Source organism: Zalophus californianus, chromosome 12, assembly GCF_009762305.2.
Source record: "Zalophus californianus isolate mZalCal1 chromosome 12, mZalCal1.pri.v2, whole genome shotgun sequence".
Taxonomy (NCBI): Eukaryota; Metazoa; Chordata; class Mammalia; order Carnivora; family Otariidae; genus Zalophus; species Zalophus californianus.
The window spans coordinates 2,566,340-2,588,784 of NC_045606.1; the positions used below are offsets into that span (position 1 = coordinate 2,566,340).

At 47.7% G+C, this 22,445-nt stretch overlaps 1 protein-coding gene across 1 annotated transcript in view; it reads left to right on the top strand.

Annotated features, from left to right (window-relative positions):
- ABCA13 (ATP binding cassette subfamily A member 13) overlaps positions 1-22,445 on the top strand; it is a 366,584-nt gene that overhangs the window by 188,608 nt on the left and 155,531 nt on the right. Inside the window, 1 exon segment of the mRNA XM_035723335.1 lies at positions 11,117-11,210. Within this exon segment, the coding sequence (XP_035579228.1) occupies positions 11,117-11,210 (94 nt within the window).

Genomic DNA, 22,445 nt, shown 5'->3' on the forward strand with positions numbered 1-22,445 from the left:
CTATCTGTGAGTCTGTTTTGCTCACCTGCACCCCAGCGGCTCCCAGCACAATGCCCCGCACCAGCAGTTGCTTAATAAATACTTTCTGAATGAAACGGTGAGCAGGACGCTTCCAGAGATATACTTCCAGCTTCCAGGAAGAGAACATCGTAGTGGAAAAGGCATGCGCTCTGCCCCAGCCAGTTCTAATCCAAATCCGTCTCCCTTCCAATGCCCAGGACCTTGGATAAATCACTCAACTCGCGAGAGCCTTGGGGTTTTGATCTTTGAAATGGAATGATTAGAGCGGTTTACTTGGTTATTCCAAGAATTGACTATAATACATAATACACAATAATGCTTGCAACAAGCCCATCAAATATGGTAAAGATTCTTCCTGCCTTCGGAAACACAGTGTGAAATTGTTGTCATGGCTTTGGAGTGACAGTGAAGCTAAGTTGCATCTTCTGCAGGGATTTTGGGCAGACACCAGGGCCCCCCCTGGAAGAGCAGGAGACCGGGGAGTTTCCCAAGCCCCTGTCCCTCGATGGCGTGAGGCAGGGCATGTCTGGCGTTCCCCGCGGACATGCGTGCAAAGCTCCGGCAGCTCAGTAATCACTGGCTCAGATGGGGCTGTGCCACAGCCCATCGTCACCATCTTCTGAACCCTGGATGACAAGCAGGCTACCAGGCCAGCAAGCCAGCAACCGAAATGGTTGGGGACTTGGGAGTCACCGTTTCCCTGCAGACAGAGGCACGCCACCTTTGAGAGTTATGTTGCCAGTTTGGGTCACTTGAAAAGGAAAAAGGAAATACTTTTTTTGGTCTTTTCTAATTGCTTTTATTTTCTTACTAAAATAGGAAAGAAAGGCATCAGAAGATTTATCGAAAATAATTTCCTTTGCATTGTGAAGTGAGGGTGTTGCTGCAGAAGCCCAGACTTGCTGCATGGCGGCGTCTGTCTGTGTCTGTAATCATTCCCGGTTCTGCACGTTGTTCGCATAGACTGAGTGTGTTCATGGCCCATGTGGTTCGCTACCCCAAGAAGAGGGTAGAGCTGTCTGAGGGAATAGGGAGCACCTTTTGGACCAAACACAATTATCGATAAAATAACGAGCATACACCTTCAGCGTTTGTACAGTTGCTCACTCACAAGTACACACCCATGGCAGGAAGAACGAATGTCCACTTCATGGATGTGGCATCTTATCTGTGGCTAATAAAGTAGGAAAGTCGAGGAGTCCCTGCGATAGTTGTCATTAGGTAGAGTGAAATTTTGTGGAGGGCTTGGCTTAACTACTGTATGAATTTAAGCATCATAGTAAAAAATGGCGAGGGGTCTTTGTGTTCCGTGTGGATGCTTAGTGTTTAAATGCTTTGTTAACCATTAGGCGATCAATAATTCAGGGAAAAACATACGCTTATGGAGGGGCTTATTAATAACTATGATGTATATGAGATACCTACATATTCTTCTTAATATTTCTTTCCCTCCCTCCTTCCTCCCTCCCTTCAGCCCTCCCTCTGCCCCCTCCCTCACCCTTCCCTCTTCCTCTCATCCCTCCCTCACCTTGCCTCTCCCTCTCTCCCCTCCTCCCTCTCTCCCCTCCTCCCCCTCTCACCCCCTTCCCTTTTACCCTCCCCCCTCCTTCTTCCTCTCATCCTTCCCTCCCTCCCCTCACCCCTCCCCTCTCCCCTCCCTCTCTCCCTCTCATCCCTCCCTCCCCTCATCCCTCCCTCCCCTCCTCCCCTCCCTCCCTCCCTCCCTCCCCCTCCCCCCCCCCCACACCACCTCCTTCCTTTCTGTCAAATAATCAGGTCTGGTTGGATTTCCAGCCACAGCCTTGGATTAAATCAAAGAAGCTTCTGGGCCGGGAACAGTGTCAGCCCTGCCTTCTACTCACTTCTGTATGCTTGCATCACTCCTTTTATCTGTCAGAATCTTTCTTAAGCCACTCGTCTCTTTTATAGGCATTATTTTAGTAGAAGCTAGACAAATCAATGGAACATTGACTTAGAGGGGCCACAGAAAGCTGCCCTTGCTGAGCCTGAGGGGCCAGTGGGGCGGCCTGTGTCACCGTCGACGGTGGCCAGCCTGGCTGATGCAGGACACTGGAAGCCATCCATGCCTTCAACACTAGGAATTCTTAACTGCTGACGGGGTTTAGTGGAAGCAGAAACTGAGGTCTTTGAAGTTGCTACACCTGGGGTGGTGATGACTGCCCCATGGGGTGGCCCTCAGAGATTCTGGCTGAATCCAGGGGTCCCAGCGCCCAGACGCAGAGCCCCTGGGCTGGAATCCGGACTCCAGGCCATTGGCCGAGTGTGTCCCCGGTAGCCACCAAGAGCCACAAGGTGAGGCTGATGGAAGGGGCTCCTGGTGCAGCCTGAGGTGCTTCACTTTGACGGGGTGCCCATGAAATGTCCAGGAGCTGCCCCTGGAAGGGTCCCCGGGGCTGGGTGGCGCTGGGTGGTGTTCCTGAGTCCTGGGCTCCTGCCACCTTCCTGAATGGGGGACTCCCCTGGGGCCTCTGCGCCTGTGGACAGCTCTGGGGCTGGGAGCCGGCTTTGAGTGGGGCCCCTCCTTCCCTCACCCCGACTAAGTGACAGCCTGTGCAGGCCCCCTCTGCCCTGGGGGCCCCCCTCCTCCCTGGAGAGAGGGTCCTGTTAGAGCAGTATGCAGCACTGCCATGCTCAGGATCTTAAGTCTGATTCAAGATGTCTCTGCATATGCCACTGTTTAACAGGAGTACCCAACTAATGATACTGATCTTAAGCTGTGTCGATTTCCCCATAACCGTTGCTCTAACGGCTATGTGATTTCTGTTGTAAACAGCTTCCAGCATCGAGGTCCTCCTGCAGGTGCTGAGTGCAGTGGGGGCCGCCGGGGTTGCGGGGGGAATGGCCCGGGTGTGGGTGGGTTGAATTTGGCCACTATGGTCAGGGCAAAGCTGGACGAGTCACTTGGGCTGGAACGCCACTCTTCTCATGGATGACACAGAAATTTCTTCCCTAACTTTCTCACACAGTGTCTGTTAGGTCCGATAACACAATAATTCTGAGAACAGATTACAAACAGCAAGAAATCACGCAAATGGGAGGACTTCTCAGTATCACTCAAACACTGCTGTTTTAATCCAGAATACACATACATTGGTATATTCAGAAATTAAGCATTTCTGTATTTTAGTCCTTCTATATTTTTAATGTTATGGCAATGTTTTATTGTGCCATAACTTCTGAAAATTCTTTTTTGTTGTTGTTGTTAAGATTTTATTTATTTATTTTTGCCAGAGAGTGAGAGAAAGAGAGGGTGAGTGCATGACTGGCGGGGAGGGGCAGAGGGAGAAGCAGACTCCCGGCCAAGCAGGGAGCCTGATGCGGGACTGGATCCCAGGACCCTGGGATCATGACCTGAATGGAAGGCAGCCGCTTAACCAACTGAGCCACCCAGGCACCCCTGAAAATTCTTTTTTTTAAAGATTTTATTTTTAAGTATTCTCCACACCCAGTGTGGGGTTCGAACTCACAACCTCGAGATCAGGAGTTACAATCTACCTATTGAACCGGTCAGGCGCCCCCTGAAAGTTCTTTTGATGCTAATTCCTTAAATATCCCTATTTCTGATTTGTATTTGCCTTCCTTCTCCAAAATATTCTTACTTATACCCATTGATGCATCTTTTGGAAATTTCTCGATCATCCTCCTCTTTGCCCCCCTTTTAAAAAAAATTCTTTATTCTTTATTGATGAAATTGCATAGTCAGATCCACCCAGTAAATCTTAGCAAAGGCACGGGGTTGTGGGACCATGAGCACCAACAGGATACAGAGGGATTCTGTTCTCACTGCCTTCTTCAGGGAGTAATTCCTTCCTTCAGCTTGCTTTTCGGCAACTTCCTTGTTTTCTTTCCCCCAGACATCCGCATCTCTTCCTCGGTGCTAATCACCCCAAAACAAGTCCAAGAAGAAGCAAAGAGTCAGCTGCTCACTTACTTGGGAGATTTCATATGTGTTTCTCTGATTTCTTGCAGTCCTTCCCACCTGCTACATTTAGTACATGTTTTGTGCATAATAGGTGCTAAACAGATATTGATTGGTTGGAGCTCACGTAGCTTTCTTTTCTCTTGTGCACGCGCAGATGCTCAAAAAGAAGTTACCCATCTTAAGGGCAACCGTAAACAAAGATCTGAAACACAGATTTAACGAAGTATAATATTATAGTATATTTGGACTTCTTTGAGAAAGGTATCTTAAATTGGAAGAAGATTAAGCCATTTAAAAACTTTCTTTTGATTGATGGAGTCCATAAAATATCTATCTCAGCCAATTTTGTCTTTTTACACCGGGCAAGTATTGACTTTCTTGTTCTGTGTCTGTTATCGATCCGCAGTGAGCATGGCTGTGGGCACGTCGCACGGGCTCCCCCTTTGTTCCCCTGTGCCTTCCCCGATGACTCTGCAGCAGATGCACAGGGCCTGCCAGGGACACCCCCGCCTCTGCTGCTAGAGTACAGGTTTCATTTTATTTTTATTTATTTAATTTATTTATTTTTGCAGGTTTCATTTTAAACCACAGTAAATTTCCTTGTGATTCAGGGTCCCCAAAGGGGCTCCCAAGCCAGTGAGACTGAGACGTAAAAACCTGATCATAGAGTCACGATGTGTGTCCCAGTGCACAGAGCAATGTTTCCTTGGTATGGTTGGGGGAGCAGAGAGAGCTGGAGCCCCCCCTCCACCTGGCCCCTGGCTGTGCACCAGAAGTACATTTGCAGCCAGCTCTCCGGCCCCCCCTCCCCGGGTCCCGGCTCCAGAGAGCTGGAGCCCCCCCTCCACCTGGCCCGGCTGTGCACCGGAAGTACATTTGCAGCCAGCTCTGAAACCAAGGCAAAATCTTTTGATGTCATGTAAATGGAGTGACTTTTAGAGTTTTAGTGGTATATATATATTTTAATAGACTACTTTTTAGAGCAGTTTTAGGTTCACAGCAATATGGAGCAGAAGGTACAAAGATTTCCCATATATCTCCTGCCCACCCCCCACAGAGCCTCCCCAATTATAAACATTGAGGTACATTTTTAATAATTGTGACATTTTTAGTAATCTAGAAAGGAGAGCCCTCCTGTGTGAGATGGGCCGTTTCCTCCCATCCAGTCTGGTATGTTCTGTTTGGTGGGTTCCCTTTGTGCCTCCATCAAGAAGGTTCTAGATGTCAGTCCCTTGGGTGCATGAGCTCAGATGCGTGCATCCTACAGAGGGGGATGGCGATTTCCAAGAACCAAGGATTCTTGTACAGTCTTCGCCTTCAAGTTCTGATTGTGCCTCTCATGTCCTGAAGAGCAGAAGCATCCAGTCCGGGGTCACGAGTGAGGCTCATGGCGTGTCTCCTTACTCTCCATCACTCTTCAAGAATGCCTATTTCCGGGACGTTGGTGACCTCAGTGTTTCTGCAGATTCCAGAACAGCCCTTTTGCACAGTGAGAGCAGTGTGAGAGGCGGGTCTGTTCCATGCAGCGGCGAGAACATGGCTCATCCAGGTCGACGGCATCTGCCAGGCATTTCCACTCTGAAGCTAATTTTCCTTTTCTCTTCATTTTTAATTATTTTTCAAGGACACGCTTTGAGATTCTTTCAGTTCCCATTCCTCATTGCGCTGGTTTGTGAGCCCTCCCCTCTTCCTGGCCTGAGTTCAATACGAACCTGACATTTGCCAGTTGTTGGGTCTTCCCATTCTGTGACTCCTTCTGCATTTCTTCGTTGCCATTACACAGAAACGGAGCACGTTCTCTTCACCCCATTTATTTGTTTGTATCAGTGAGGAGTCTTACTGTATGTAGGGAGCCACAATTTACTTGGATGCTGGAATCCTACCAGATTTAGCCAGGGGAGCCCCTCCAAGCTGGCTTTTGCATCTTTAACATGTCCCCATTGTGTCTGAGTGTCTTCTTACTCTCTGACATAACAAGGTGCTCCGGGCACATGGGGTACATTCCCATGCCTGAGAGGGGGCCTGGCTGTCAGGAGCACGCCTGACTGTGGGCACCGCTGCTCCCATCCTGGCTACAGCCGGAGAGTCTCTGTTCAATGCTCTTTCTCGCCACACGTTGAAAGCCAGGAGTTGACCTCCACCCGGCACCTCCAAGGCCAAGCCAGTCACACTGGGTTCATCTAGCATCCCCTCTTTGTATGTGTCCCTCCCTCTCTGACCAGGCCACACTCGACTTCCATTTCTCAGTGTCTCACCTTTGGTTAATCTCCTGAGCCTCTAGAGCACCACCGCTCAAACGTCCCCTTTCGGGACCTGGTCCCCTCCAGGGGCCATTGGTCCCTGTTTCAGAGCTGTACTGGTGGCGTGTGGTCCAGTCCTGGACCGAATAATGGCCCCAAGCCTGTCTGTGTCCCGATCCCCAGACCGGTGGCCATGAGCGGCACAGATCCTGTGACGGGAAGGTTATGTTGGGTGGGGTGGTGTAGTCAGAAGCGTGCCTGTCACAAGGACATAGGACGGTCAGATGGGCAGAAGGTGATGTCTTCTCGGAGGCAGGGATTGGGGTGATGAGCTTTGAACTCGAGGTGTGGTGTGGGGCCATGAGCACTTGCCCTAGAGCCTGTAGATGGCCACCAGACCCCGCAAAAGGTAAGGAGTGCATCCCCCGTCGGGGCGCAGAGAAGGAACCCGTCCAGGAGGCCCACTGTAGACTTCCGACTTCCAGAGTCATCATTTGCTACATGGTGCTGCTTGAAGCCGGCATGTTTGTGGTCATTTGTTACAACAGCCATCGGGAATGGATACAAGCTCCTAGGAACAGACAAACTCCTGCTGCATGCACCGTGAGGCCTGTCAAGGGACAGATCTGCCCGGACTCCTGCATCCGGAGAGGACTGGCCAGTGACCCTCACGGTCCTTAGCCCCGAAGCTCTCCACGTGGTTTTATCTTCTTAAAAAACGCTGCCCATCTCCAGGACACAGTCCATCAAACTGACACTTTAAGTGCAGGTCGAGTCTGGGGGCTGAGACGGCATGCCGATGGGGTGGACATCGCCCCGCGGTCTGAGGGATTGATGGCATAATCAGTGTGGAGCTGACCCTGGGCCGCCGTCAATGCTCACACCCCACAGCGCTTCTAAATTACGACAGCATCATCCCCCAGAGGAAGAATCCTGAACTTTTGAACGTACCGCTCCTTGAGAACAAAGAGCGGAAATGCCACAGGCTTGTGCTCTCCAATTTGTCCTTCTTTTTGTTAAATTATAAATCATTTCCACACCGGTCAGTGTCCTTGCAATTTCCTTTCTTTTTTTCCCCCGTTTTATTGACATACAATATGGTATTCGGTTAGGGTGTACCACGTAATGATTTGATGTGTGCATGTGTTGTCATGATGGCTGTTGGAAGGTTCAGCTGACATGCATCACCTCACGTAGTCATTTCTCTTATGGAAAGAACTTCTATAATCTACTGTCTCGGCATCGTTCAGCTCTAGAGCCCAGTGTTGCTAACCAGAGTCAACACGCTGTGCATCACCTCCCTGGGACTTACTTATCTTATAACTGGAAGTTTGTATCTTTTGACCCCCTGTACCCATGTCGGCCCCCTGCTTTCCCCCGGCAACGATGGATCTGTTCAATTTCTTTCTTTCTCTTTCTTTCTTTCCTTCTTTCTTTCTTTCTTTCTTTCTTCTTTTTCTTTCTTTCTTTCTTTCTTTCTTTCTTTCTTTCTTTCTTTCTTTCTTTCTTTCTTTCTTTCTTTCTTTCTTTCTTTCTTTCTTTCTTTCTTTCCTTTCTTTCCTTCTTTCTTTCCTTTCTTTCATGTTCCATGTATAGGTGAGATCATAGGGTATTTTTCTTTCTCTGTCTGGCTTGTCTCACTTAACACAGTGCTCCCCAAGGTTTATCCACGTTGTTGCAAATGGCAGGATTTCCTTCCTTTTTTATGGTTGCATAATATTCCAGTGTGTGTGTGTGTGTGTGTGTGTGTGTGTGTGTGTGTGTGTGTGTGTGTGTATACCACCTCTTCTCTATCTGTTCATCTATGGATAGACAATTGGCACTTGGGCTGTTTCCATGTCTTGGCTACTGTTCAAAATGCTCCAGTGAACTTGGGCAGCAGATGTCTCTTTAATATATATATGTGTTTTCATTTCCTTCGAATACATACCCAGACGTGGAATTGCTGGGTCATACGGTGGATCTATTTTTAATTTTTTGAGGACCCTCCATGCTGTTTTCCCGAGTGCCTGCACTGGTTGGCATTCCCACCAACAGTGCATGAGGGTTCCCCCTTCCCCACATCCTCGCCGACACCTGTTATTTCTTGTCATTTGGATGATAGCCATTCTGACAGGGGTGAGGTGGTACTTCATTGTGGTTTTGGTTTGCATTTCCCTGATGATGAGTGATGTTGAGCATCTTTTCATGTGTCTGTTGGCCATCTGGATGTCTTCTCCAGAGAGATATCTATTCAGATCCCCTGCTCGTTTTTTAAAAAGATTTATTTATTTATTTATTTGAGAGAGAAAGAGAGAGGGAGAGAGCACGTGACAGTGGGGGGAGGGGCAGAGGGAGAAGCAGAAGCAGAGTCCCCGCTGAGCATGGAGTTAGATGCGGGGTTCGATCCCACGACTCTGAGATCATGACCTGAGCTGAAATCAATAGTCAGACACTTAAGTGACTGAGCCACCCAGGTGTCCCTGCCCATTTTTAAATTGGATTGTTTATATTTTTGCTGTTGAGTGCAACGTCATCATCTGTTTTGTTCTTATTCATTTCATGTGATGAATTTCCCTAAAAGTTCCTTAGAGCAGTGTGACCCATCCTCATTTGATTTCTGTTGGCTTGGGAAACCTGAGCTAATTCCAGTGAATTCAGAACATTAGGTAAGACTGAAAACGACTTTCCGGTACTTTCATATAGAAGAGGCTGGCGTGGGTCTGTGTGGTTTGTGTGCAGTGGCCTGTGGCCTCTCCTTGTTACAAGGGTAGAGAAAACACTGTGAGAGGTGTGCATCCCACATCTGCCTTCCGAAAATGCACGGAGGCCACGTTCTTCCTAAACTGTGGGAAGTGTAGCTGGATCTGAGAGGCTTAGTTTGTGCTCAGACACCTTCCCACGTGGCTGCCTACAGTTTGTGGTCTGTCTTTTGAAGATTTATTTATTTATTAGTGAGGGAGCAAGAGCGAGCCATGGGAGGGGCAGAGGGAGAGAGACAGAGAGAATCTTAAGCAGACTTCACGCTGATGGAGCCCAGCCTGGGGCTCGATCCCATGGTCCTGAGATCATGACCTGAGCCGAAATCAAGTTGGATGCTCCACCGACTGAGCCACTCTGACTGGGTGGCTCAGATGGTTAAGCGTCTGCCCTCGGCTCCGGTCATGATCCCAGGGTTCTGGGTTCGAGCCCCTCATCGGGCTCCCTGCTCAGTGGGGAAGCCTGCTTCTCCCTCTCCCTCTGCCTGCAGCTCCCCCTGCTTGTGCTCTCTCTCTGTCAAATAAATAAATAAAATCTTAAAAAATAATCGCACTCTCTGAATGCTTCTCACGCTAGGCTTCAGTGCCCTCCTCATGAGTGGGAGTCCCTGGCTTGCGCTGAGAATTAACTGAAGTAATGCATCACGGCTCGGCCCCTCTGTAGTTCTCCCGCGTGGCTCCTCTCAGGACCAGGCGCTGGGAGCGTCTCTTGGGCAGGCATTGTTCTTTCCACTCTGTATAAATGTGCTCCCTGCTTGCCACAGTTCTGTTGTGTATCTTATTATTACCATTTATCATAAGGGGAAACTAAGTCAGAGAGGCAAAATCATTTTCCCAAGGGGACGCCCTGGCACTGTGCTGTTATTAATTATTAATTATTGTATTATTATTGGTGGTGGTGATACTCGTAGTCGTCCTGAGGTTTGCCTCTTTTCCTGGGGGTCTTACTGGTAATCAGCGAGGGGTTGTAATCTGACGAATACAAGTAAGCACACCAGGTCTAATGAAACCTCCTGGCCCTTGGCCCGGGCAGGACTCGGGATCTCTCTCAGCCAGATTCTGTCCCAAACTCACGAACTGCACGCAGAGAAAGTATGTGTCTCTCCGCTCCTGCAGCCTTGCTCGCTTGCTTCTCCTCTCCGCTGCTCTCTCCCCGTCTTCCCGGTAGGCTGGAGGCTCGTCTTGACACCCGGAGACAGTCAATACCTTTGTACTTATTTCCTCAAATAAGCAATCAGAGCAATCAGAGGGGGTGCTGTTTACAGAGACCACAGCGCAGGGTCCCTGCTAAGCACCACAAGCAGTCATCTGCGGAACTTCAGCCGCTTGTGGTCACCACTCCTGCTCCAGAGACTGTGCAGCCGACACTCTGGGCGCTGGGTCCCCGAGCCTGTGCGTGTGGAGGCAGGGAGCCTCGCGCTCAAGCCCAGCGCCCCAGCCTTTCCCACGGTGGTGGCCGCTGCACGGTTTTCATGCACGAACCACCTGCCTCTCGCATGCACCTGTCGAGGTTGTGCTAGGGATGCCCTCTCACGCCTCCAAGGACCCCGCCGAACATCCAGGGGCGGCTCCAGGGCTTGGATAGCTGTCCGGGCTCAGATGGCTTCTCACTGCTCTCACTGATTTGGGGTGCAGTCCTTGGATCTGAACACACTGAAGCTGGACTTGTGTTTCCAGCACCAACTAAATAGGGACCTCAAGCCGTTACTTAAACAAACTGCTCTGGGCGATGTGGCACGCCCCTGGAAAAGACACGTCCGGTGGGGGTTCTTATGCATGGCATCCCACCTATGCCAAATAAGCTGTGTCACCCACTTTCTAAGACGCTGGTGCAGCCAGCCCCAAACTCGATTTGCACTGGACACACATTCTTGGCACCTGCTTTGCTCTGTCTGCCTGCCTTTGGGTTGGATCGGCCCCTGCCCGTAAGTGCCCTGGAGTCTATGGTCAGCTGTTCCTACTCTGTATCCTGTGAGCAGCCTGACGACCAGCTTGCCTCGAATGGGGTGGCCTGAGGGCCAGGCCAGCGCAATGAAAAGCTAATGACATACGCTGTGTATGTGCGCGGTGTATGTTGTCATCACGATCTCGTCGGGTAACCGAAGCCAAGAAAAGAGGCGCGCTGTGGAAATGAGTATGAATAATAAGAAGCTCTCTTTTTAATGTTCAAAAAGGTGTTCCTGATGCTTTTGCAAGGTTCCAAGAAGCAATCGGGGGCTGAGTTGGAGCTGCAGGACCAGAAGCCTCCAGAGCGTGCTCCTGGCTACTGTAAGTATGTGGTATTGCTTTGCATTTCTGCTGCAGGGATAATGCCAACATCCTTCCCTCGAAAGCCCCCGTGTAAAGGTCCAATAGAAAGGGCCTGGGGAGTGTGACCAGAGAGACAGGGTACTCTTCAGAGGCAGAAAGCTGAAGGTTTCGTCCTGCCTTGTATAAAACAACGGTGTGTTCAGGGGGCAGCTTTATCTCTTCTTCAGAGCCGAATTTATTATATTAGCGATTCCTTTTTTTTTTTAAGATTTTATTTATTTACTTGAGAGAGAGAGTGAGCGAGTAAGCACAGAGGGAGAGGGAGAGGGAGAAGCAGGCTCCCCGCTGAGCAGGGAGCCTGACGCGGGGCTCGATCCCAGGACCCTGGGATCATGACCTGAGCCGAAAGCAGACGCTTCACCGACTGAGCCACCCAGACACTCCTGTGTGCTGGCTTTTTGCGGGCATATTTTTTTCTGGGGTAGGTGCCAAGGAGTGGAATTGCTGGATTGTGTGTTTACCTGTCTGATGGATGGACGGCTGCACTGTTATTTTCAGCGGCCACACACTTGACATCCCCCCGGCACGACGCGAGTCCAGTTCTGTCCTTGCACAAGAGCTCTTGGGATCACCTGTGCTTTGGACCACAGACAGCTAGGGGGTGCTAGCTCGCTGTGGTTGTGACTTGCGTTCCCCTGATGGCTAAGAATGTTGACGATCTTTTCGTGAGCTTACTGGTGTTTGCGCATCTTCTTGGAAGAAATGTCTATTCAGATCTTTTACCCATTTTTAAGATTGGGCTAACTTGATTTATGGGATTGTAAGAAGTGTGATGTGAACTGTGGGTTTTTCATAGATGCCTTTTATGAAGTAGTGGAAGTTCCTATTTATTTCTGGTTTGATGAGAGAGTTTATCATGAAAGGGTGGTGAGTACTGCCACCTGTTGAGATAATTGTGTGGGTTTTTGGCTTTATTTATTGACGTGATATATTAGAAGAATAGATTTTTAGATGTTAAACCAGCATTTCATTGACCAATTCTGACAAATTCCACTTGATTTCATGGTATATAATTCTTTTAATGGATTGATGGATTTGATTTGTTAGTATTTTGCTGGGGTTTTTGAATCTATATTTGTAACAAGTATGGGGTCTATAGTTCTGTTTTGTTTTTCTGTTGATATCTTTGTCTGGGATTGCTATCATGGTATTACCCCATAGAGTGAGTTGAGAAGTATTTCCTCCTCTTTTATTTTTTGGAAGTTTTTTTTTTTTAAATGTTTTATTTATTTATTCATGAGAGTCAGAGAGAGAGAGAGAGAGAGAGAGAGAGGTAGAGGGAGAAGCAGGCTCCCCGCCTAGCAGGGAGCTCGATGCGGGACTCGATCCCAGGACCCCGGGATCATGACCTGAGCCGAAGGCAGACGCTTAACCGGCTGAGCCACACAGGCGCCCCTATTTTTTGGAAGTTTTAATGAAGAATTCATTCCTTAAATGTTTGGTAGCATTCGCCAGTGAAGCCATCTGGGCCTGATTTTTCTTTGCGGGTAGTTTAAAAAAAAATTGGGGGGGCGCCTGGGTGGCTCAGTAGGTTAAGTGGCTGACTCTTGGTTTGGGCTCAGGTCATGGTCTCAGGGTTGTGAGATTGCGCTCCATGTTGGGTTTTGTCCTCCGCGGGGAGTTTTCTTGAGATTCTCTCTCCCCCCTCTCCCTCTGTCCCCCCTCCAACCCCCTATGTGCTCTGTCTTTTTCTCTCTCATGGATAAATAAATCTTTAAAAAAATTCATATATTCGTTTCTCTACTTATTATACTTCTATTCAGGTCATTTATTTGTTCCCGAATCAGTTTCGATGTTTTGCGTCTTTCTAGGAATGCATCCACGTCATGTGAGGTGCCTGATTTGTCGGCGTGCGCCTGTCTGTAGCATCCGTTGATGATCCCTCTTATTTAGCTCGGATCAGTAGGAACAATCCTCTTTCGTTTCTGCGTCTAAAAATGTACACCTGCTCTCTTTCTCTTGGTTAATCCAGCTAACCTGTGGTCAATGTTGTTAATCTCCGTGGACAATCAGCTTCTATTTTCAGTGATACTCCATTGGTTTTCTAGTTTCTAGGTCATTAATTTCAGCTGTGATTTTTATTATTTCGTTCCTTTGGCTCCCTTTAGATTTGGGTTGCCCTTTTTCTCCTGATTGGAGATCTTTCTTCTTTTATACCAGCATTTATAGCTGTAAATTCCCCCTTTGCACTGCTTCCATGAGTCCCATAGTTTTGGGGTCTCATATCTTCACTTTTATTTACCTACAAGTATTTACTTACTTTCCCTTTGGTTTCTTCTTTGGTTCATTGGTTTTTTAAGATTATGCTTTTATCTTTTAACATTTAATAAAAATATTTATTTGTTTAAGTCATCTCCACACCCAGCGTGGGGCTTGAACTCACAAGGTCGAGGGTCTCCCACTCTTCTGACTGAGCCAGCCAGGCACCCCTACGATTATGTTTTTAATTTCCACATATTTGTCAGTCTCCCAAATTTCTTTCTTGTCATTAAAGTCAAATATCGTTCTACTGGGACCAGAGGAAAAAATGTTGTATGATTTTAAACCTTTTTAAATTTATTAAGGCATGCTTTATGGGCTAGAATATGGTCCATCTGGAGAGAGCTCCTTGTACCCTGGAGAGGAGGGTGTATCTCTTGTGATGAGTGGTGGGGTCTGTCGATGACCTTTGCGTCCATCTTGTCTACACGGGTGTTCAAGTGTGCTCTGTCTTATCCGTTAATGAAAGTTGCATGATGTTCTTTCTGACTCATTCATTGCTGGATCGTCTGTTCTGCCCGTTACTTCGGTCAGATTTTGTCTCATGTGTTTTAGGGCTCTTCAGTTGCATAAATCATACTTTTTGTCTCTTCCTGATGGGAGGCTTGTTTTGTATCTTTTGTAGTCGTTTTCCTTGTTATGTTCTTCTTGACCCTTTTAGTCCATGCTCACGCTGTATCTGATGAGCCACTTTCTCAAGAATGTCATGGAACTTCCTTGGATTCTGGTAGTATTCCTCCATTAGCTCAAATCCAGATCGTTTTGAGATCTCAAACGAGATCTCAAACGAAATCTCTTCTCTGTTTGTCGTTCTGCAGAAATGGTGGGGGGGCAGAGGGGACCCCACCACGAAGCTTTCTAGAAGCCCTCTGCTTCGGTCGACTAGCTCTCTGAGACACAGTGGTAATTTTTATTCCATTTTTTATGTGGAGGGTTTATTAGCAGAAGAGAATGTCAAATAATTGGTAAATAAATTAGTGCATTGTTCGTATTTATTTATTTATTTACTCATGTATTTACTGGGGTACAATATACAAAATACGAATTTCACTGTTTTCAGGTGTACTGTTCTGTGGCATCAAGTATGTTCACATTATTTTGCAACCATGACCACCATCCATCTACAGAGCTCTTTCGCAGCCTCTAACCCAAACTGTATGCAGTAATGGCTAGCTCCCCCAGCCCTCCTCCTAACCCCTGGCATCCACCATTCTACTTCTGGTCTGTATGAATTCCACCTGCTCTAGTTACGTCATACTAGAGGAGCTGGGCAATACTTGCTCTGTCGTGATGGGCTTATTTCCACTAGCTTAACGGCTTTAATATTCACCTGCAATGTAGTACGTGTCAGAATTTGTCAGATGCAGAAGACAGGATATGTGGGAAGCGTCCCAGAGTTTCCAGGCCTCTCCGGGAGCCACTCTCCCTGGATTTCCAAGTGTTCACCAACCTGGAAGCTCTCTGAACCCTGTCCTTCGGGGTTTATTGTGGAGGCTTCATTACACAGGCATGATTGATGAAATCATCGGCTATTGGTGATTGATTCAACCTCCAGCCCTGCTCCAGTCCCTGGAGGTCAAGGGGAAGGGAGTGAAAGTTCCAATCCTGTAATTAGGTGGTGGTTCCCCTGGCCCTTAGTTTGGTGAGTTCTGGAAGTCACCACATTAAGCTCATTAGCATAATAACAGACACCCTGTTGCTGTAATCACTTAGGAAAATCCAAAGGTCCTAGGAGCTCTGCAAGAAATGGACAAAGACCAAATACACGTTTCATATTATAAATCACAGTATCACGGTACCACCAACACTTATCAGGGCTCTCTCCAGGCTCATTCAGCTTGTTGGCAGAATTCAGTTCCTTGTGGTTTTAGAACTGAGGTCCACACGTGTTGACTGGCTGGCTGTTGGATTTGCTCTCAAGTTCCTAGAAGTCATCCTGGAATCTTAGCCACATGGTCCCCTCACAACGGGACATGTTTCTTCTTCAAAGTCAGCTGGAGATTCTCTGTTTTGATTAGCTTAAAGGCAACCAGTTAGAGACTAGATCCGCCAAAACTTTTCACGTTTTTTTGTGTTATCGTTGGGGTAATAGCCACATGTTCAAGGTCTTACCCATACTCAAGGGGAGGTGATTGGAAACTTCTATGAAGGAGGAGTGGTTGGGGAGCCATTTTAGACTTATCCCTACCAAAACCATTGTTAGAATACGCTACATTGAATTCCCCTGCATGCTTATTAGCCATTTAAATTTCTTGTTTTACAACACGGTTGTTTACCTTCGCTCATGAATGTTATGTTTTTGAAGAACAGTGTCTTAAATTTGTTTTGCTCACTTCCAGTGCTTACGTCTTATCACAAATGGCATATTTCCTGATCGCACTATTAGATAAATTTTTCCACGGTACACACCTGTGTCATCACCACCCAGGTTGAGGTAGAACATTCCCAGAGCCTGGCCGGGCCCCTCTGCCCTGTCCAAGTCAGACTCCATCCCCCAAAGGTGATGCTCCCACCTTCCAGTAATTGTGCATTTTGTTAGATGTCATGTAAATGGCATCATCTTGTATGCACGGGAGTCTGTGGTTTTTCTTTGTTATCCATTTATGTTTTTGCGTGTGTCATTTCTTCATAGTCATATTCTACTGTACATATCCTAATTTGTCTCTCTCTTTCACCGTGTATGTACAAATTTTACTTCAACTGGGCATACACATTATTTTCTCTTTTTATTATTAGCATTTTACGGAAAGGGTTTCACTTATGAGCATTCATTTATTTTAAGGTACATTAGTTAATGACTTTCTTATGTAAGAGAGAATTTAAGGAAAATATGATTATGTTCTCATAAACATTTTGTCATCGTTGAGAACTCAGGGTAATTTACATTGGAAATGTATTGCCTACATACATCCTCTTCATCATGGTTATGTACCTGGTTCACAAAAATGATAATTTCATGTTCTGAGTTTGGGGAACATTATGAAAATCCATGCAAATATGTTAGAAAAAAACATGTGCCAAAAGAGCTAATGTTATGTGAAAAAGAGTGGTATTTTAAATTTAAAAAAGAACCTCAAGGCAAGGAACATTATAGTATTTTTTATTACCATTGTAAAATATGATCTAAAAATGCAATTTTATTTATCATTCAAATTACAAATTACGGAACTGGAAAATACATCATTAAAAAATCTGTTCAAGTGTTTCATTACGAAAAAAGACGTGAGACCAGGATGCATTAAAACAAATTTGGTGTGAGATTGCCTGCATTTGCCAATTTTATTGTACTCTGCAAATCTTCCCGTGAAGCTCAACAGGAGACATCCACCTAAGTGAAATTTATATTATTTAACAGATAGGACTTCATCAAAATGCTCGATCGGGATTTTGGAGAGAGTGTGTATTAATGTCTTCTGGGTAGAGTGCTTTCGTCACTTTTTGGTGACATGACATGATCCACACTAGAGAGAGGAAGTTTCTAGAATAATCACTTACACAACCTTTCTCCTCCTATTGGTGCCCTCAGAAATTACTTTTTTTTTTATGATCTCTGCCACAGGCTGTTCCTGCCACAGGCACCCCTGCCCTCCACACTCACCATATGTCTTTAGAAACAGTCATCTAAAGGGCTAGCTCTCAAATAACTCACTTCTTGCTCCTCTGAGAAATGGATGAAGGCCAAATAAAATACAAAATAGATATTTGTTAAACTTAGGGACCCTAGTAGCACCGTAGAAATGAGTTATGAAGACCAACGCCTGGAACAGCATGTTTGTCCTTGGGCATGCCGTGCGGGCTGTGGAAGTCACTCCTTGGAGCCCTGGGCCATCGATTAGCTGCCTGCAGCACGTTGGACGTCATGATCGGCACTCTCTGTGCATTTTCTCACTTAATCCTCCTGGTCAGTTTGGAAATAAGCTTTCCTGCCACTGTTACTTGGGTGTGGACACCGAGCTGTAGAGAAATTGGGTCCAGCACGAAACTCCCACCCGGGCACAGCACCAGCTCCTGCCATCTCTTTGAGCGTGTCCCTTTTCTGCAAAGGCTTTTCCAAGCCCCCCCAACTAGTGTTTCTCATAATGTTTGAAGGAGGCCTGGGTGACCAGATTAACTCCTTGATATCCCGAAAGATGTAGTGATCTCAGATCATAATGACGACCTACAGAATTTGTTAGCACACAGATTACGGAGCCTCACCCCCTGATTTTCTGATACAGTGGCTCTTGGGTGGGGCCTGAGAACTTGCATTTCTCGCAGGCTCCCAGACGGTACTGTGGGTCCAGGCAGTAGCCCTTGACACCCGCCGCTTTGGTGTGATGGCTGAAGGAGAATTCTATTTAGAATCACAAATTCTGGGTCTCTCCTCTTTCTCTTCGTTCCCAGTGGCATGCTGGCGCTGTGGACTGAACTATGTCCCCCCACCCCAAATTTGTATGTGGAACCCCCAGTACCTCAGCATGTGACTGTATTTGGAGATACAGGGTCTTGGAAGGGTAATTGGGGTAACACGAGGTGATATGAGTGGGTCCTAACCCAGTCTGACTGGTGTCCTTATAAGAAGGGGAGATGGGGCACAGAGACAGCAAGGCTGTGTGCCCACGGTGGGGAAAACCCCAGGGGGGACCATCTGCCAGCCAAGGGGGAGGCTTCAGAGGAAGCCCACCCTGCAGGCAGGCACCTTGAACTTGGTCTTCTAGCCTCCCGACCGAGATGTAAATGTCTGCGGCTTAAGCGGCCAGGTCTTGGTGCTTTGAAATGGCAGCCTGACAGTCCGTCACGACTGGGCAGGACGTTTCCTTGCTGGACTCACACACACCGGAGGGGTCTGGCTAGTAGACTGCAAGCCCTGGCAGCTCGGTGACAGCCTCTGTGCTTATGCTGTGACCTGACCTGGTGTGACAGCCAGTCCCATATGGGCTCAGATCACGAATCCCCTTGTCTTGGCTGCGCCAAGCCGTTAGTGACCCTTCTTCTGTGTTCCTATGGCTGATTTCTTTGGTGTCCGTTTTCTGCCAGGGGATCCTGCACTCTAGCCACCCTTGTTAACAAGCTGAGTAGCAGGTTCTTTTCTCTCTCTCTCTTTTTTAAGATTTTATTTATTTGAGAGAGAGAGAGAGAGAGAGAGAGAGAGAGAGAACATGAGTAGGGAGTAGAGGCAGAGGAAAAGGGGGACGTGGACTCCCCAGTGAGCAGGGAGCCCAACACAGGACTCAATCCCAGGACCCTGAGATCATGACCTGAGCTGGAGGGCAAGACACTCAACTGACTGAGCCACCCAAGTGCCCCTGGTGGTTCTGTTTTTGATTTGTTGAGGACCCTCCACATTCTTGTCCACAGTGGCTGCACCAGTTTGCATTTCCACCAACAGTGCACGAGGGCTCCGCTTTCTCCTCATTCCCAGCAAAAGCTTCTGCACAGCAAAGCATTTGGTAGAATGAAAAGGAAATCCACTGACTGGGAGAAAGTATTTGCAAACCATATCCAATATGGGGTTAATATGCAAAGTATATCAGGAACTCCTATAACTCAATAGCAAAAAGACAAGTAACCCGATTAAAACATGGGCGAAGCACTTACACAGTTTTCCAAAGAAAACACATAGGTGGACAACAGGTGCATGAAAGATGTTCACCGTCACTCGTCATCAGGGAAATGGAGATCGAAACCCCAGAGAGACATCACCTCGCACCTGTTAGGATGGCAGTCATCCGAAGAAGAAGAAGAAGGAGAAGAAGGAGAAAACATGGATGCTTATTGAAATGGCAGAATCTTAGGCCCAACTTCAAAAAATTTTAGTTCTGAGACTTAGACATCTACAGGTTTTAACAAGCACCCTCATATCCTTTGATTCAGGTGGGCTGTGGCCACCACCATGAGAAACATCCGGTTAGAGTCTTGTCAATCTCCAAGTTCAGGTGAACAGTCACAGATCCTTCTGATACGGTTTTCCATGGCTTTCTTGTCTCCTCCCTCCCGCCTCCCCTCCTTCCCTATTTCCCTCCCCTCCTTCCCTCCCTCCATCCCTCTGTCCCTCCCTCCTTCAGTCCCGAAGGCTTACCCCCCCATGTGAGGTCTGAGGTTGCAGTGAATTTCGCAGCCTTGGTTTGTCAGTACCACTTTACCTAAAATCTTCTCCTTTTCCTCCCACAATGTAATCCTGTGTGTTTCATTCCTAATTGTTCCTTCTTATGATGATGGAAAGCAATTTGGCGGTGATGAATCTGAAGGGTCTGCAGCCTCTCGTTTGCTTTTTAAGACAATCCTGTTTGAACAGCCTCTCCCATGCGGGGAGCCTGTAATTCTCTGCCTCTTCAAAGCGCTGTACCAGATTCTGCATGTGTCTCGTGGGCTGAGCCGTGGTGTTCAATCCGGAGTGCTGTCTTTTCTGCTTTGTCCACCTTTCCTCAAACTTCAAAAACCGCCTTCCCGAAAACAAGGTGGGGAGGAAACGTGCCTGATGCCAATTACACATGCCAAGGAAGGTTTGTTTTCCACGTTGGCTGAAATCAGCAGAGAGCTCATGGCAGGGTGCTTTGCAAAAAACGGTCTGCCAAAATAAAAACAGGATTGAAATACACTCAGGCAGCGTAAATGCTGGTGGCAGGTGCCAGGAAGCAGCGGCTTCTGTCGGTGGCTCTGAGGAGTTGGGGCGGCAGGGGAGAGGCCCTGAGGCTTGCAGATCAGCGCTGTCTGAGAAAGCCCCTGAGGCTGGTGAGGGAGACCTCCCAGCCTCGCTCCCTGAATTGAAGTCTCCCCTTCTTGTGGAATATTCCACAAAGAAGTGCTTCCTTCATCTCACGTATGGTCCTTGCCTCCCACATACTGCTGGAGACACTGGGCCAGGAGTAGCTCTGGGCAACCTTTGTTAGCACCTCTGTTGTAGGAGTCAAGGGCAGGCCTCCCAAATCGGGCCACTTTGGCATATTGAATGTGTGTGGGTTTTTTTTTAAGATTTTATTTATTTGAGAGAGAGACAGAGAGAGAGCACGAGCAGGGGGAGGAGCAGAGGCAGATGAGAAGCAGACTCCCCGCGGAGCAGGGAGCCCGATGCAGGACTTGATCCCAGGACCCCGAGATCATGCCCCGCGCCGAAGGCAGACGCTTAACCGACTGAGCCACCCAGGCGCCCCGACATATTGAATGTTTTAAATAGCAGTTACTTCGGCGACAGCCTGTGCCGCAGGGACACAGACCCTCTTGTCTTCCTTGGAAAGCAGGAAGTAAATATTTACCCGTGAAAGGGGAGGTCGGGGGACATCCTCATCACCGGACAGTGGGACTTCAGAGCTGAGAAAACCGTAGAAACAAACCTTGCTCTTTTTCCCTAGTCTAGCACCTCAGCTTCGATTCTGCTCAGAACTCCTCAAAGCTCCCAAACGCTTGCTTGCTCTACCCTGGCGGTTCCCCACATATCTGTTGTCTCCATGTGTAAAATAGATCAGAACTGCCTGCCTTGGTCCCGTCCTCACGCCGCAGTTTTATTATTGGGCCTCCGTGTGCACAGAATAAAACTTCCTTGCTGGGAACGGAGCCGGAGAACAGGGTTGGGGCTGGAATGCCCACTGAGTGCAGGAGACGGTAGCCCCCCTTCCATTCCGCCCCCGTCCAGTAGAACTTCGGAGGGAGTTTTCCTTTTCGCGTTTGAAAACCCAGCCATGGGGCCATTTAGGGCCTTCGGGAGGACCTGCTTTTGGTGCCTTGAAAAGAAAAAAAACCCAAACTCAGCATTTTGGTGACCTGCCCCTGGAGTGTAAGTAGCTGGGGGCAAAGCCGGAGCCGCCCCTCTGCTTCCCTGAGGCTTCACACTGTCTTCTCAGGGCAGGTGGAATCACACTGGGGGAGTTTTTGCCAAAACGTCAATGTGCTCCAAAGATGTGGCTAGCTGGGATGCACAGCCCTGTTCCAAAGGGAAATCCTCTCCAGCTTAGTTCCGGCTCTCAGGTTGTGAGTTAGAGCCCCATGTCGGGCTCCGTGCTGGGTGGGGAGCTTACTCAAAAAAAAAAAAAAAAAAAAAAAAAATTCACCAAGATTGCAGTAACCTAGCTTGGTTTTAAAATTGGTGTATGTTTTGTGTCACCATGTTTAAGATTTAAGACAAAATTGCATTTTGGGTTTCGCGTCATATTAATAAGCATGCAAGTGTCACAAAACATTTTCCTTTCGTTCTTTTTTCTGTTTCTCTTTTTCCGCCCCTCCTCTTCTGTTCCCTCTCTTTCCTCTCTTAACAAGAGGATGTTTGATTTTTCTGGTTTTCTTTTTTTTTTTTAAGATTTATTTATTTATTTATTTGACAGAGAGCGAGAGCAGGAGCACAAGCCGGGGGGGGTGGGAGAGGGAGAAGCAGACTCCCCACTGAGCAGGGAGCCCGATGCGGGGCTCGATCCCAGGACCCCGGGACCATGACCTGAGCCGAAGGCAGACGCCTAACGACTGAGCCACCCAGGCGCCCCTGATTTTTCTGGTTTTCTTCCACAAATGGGATGAATGAGATAAAGTCAGTCACCATTCATATAAATGTCACAGAACACACATTTTCACCGGGACAAGGACTGAGGACGACCCTGTCAAAGCCTTTGTTTTATAGATGAGAAACCAAGAGACCATGGCCTGTCTGAGGTGCGAGGGGTCTTCATGGGAGGCAGGGCTGGGAGCCCCGGGCTCTGGTACTTGGTGGTGGTCTCCCCCAGAGACAGTTTTAGGGTTAATACCCATCCGAAGGGCTCTACCCACTCACAGGCATGCTTTACTTTATTGCAGCCTGCAAACTCTGCCTTTTATTTTTTAAACAAATGGAAGGTTTGCATCATGCACATCTGTGGGCACCATTTTTCCAAGAACATTTGCTCACTTCGGGTCTCTGTGTCACATTTTGGTAATTCTTGGAGTATTTCAATATGTCAAACTTTTTCATTATTATTGTTTTGTTAGGGTGAT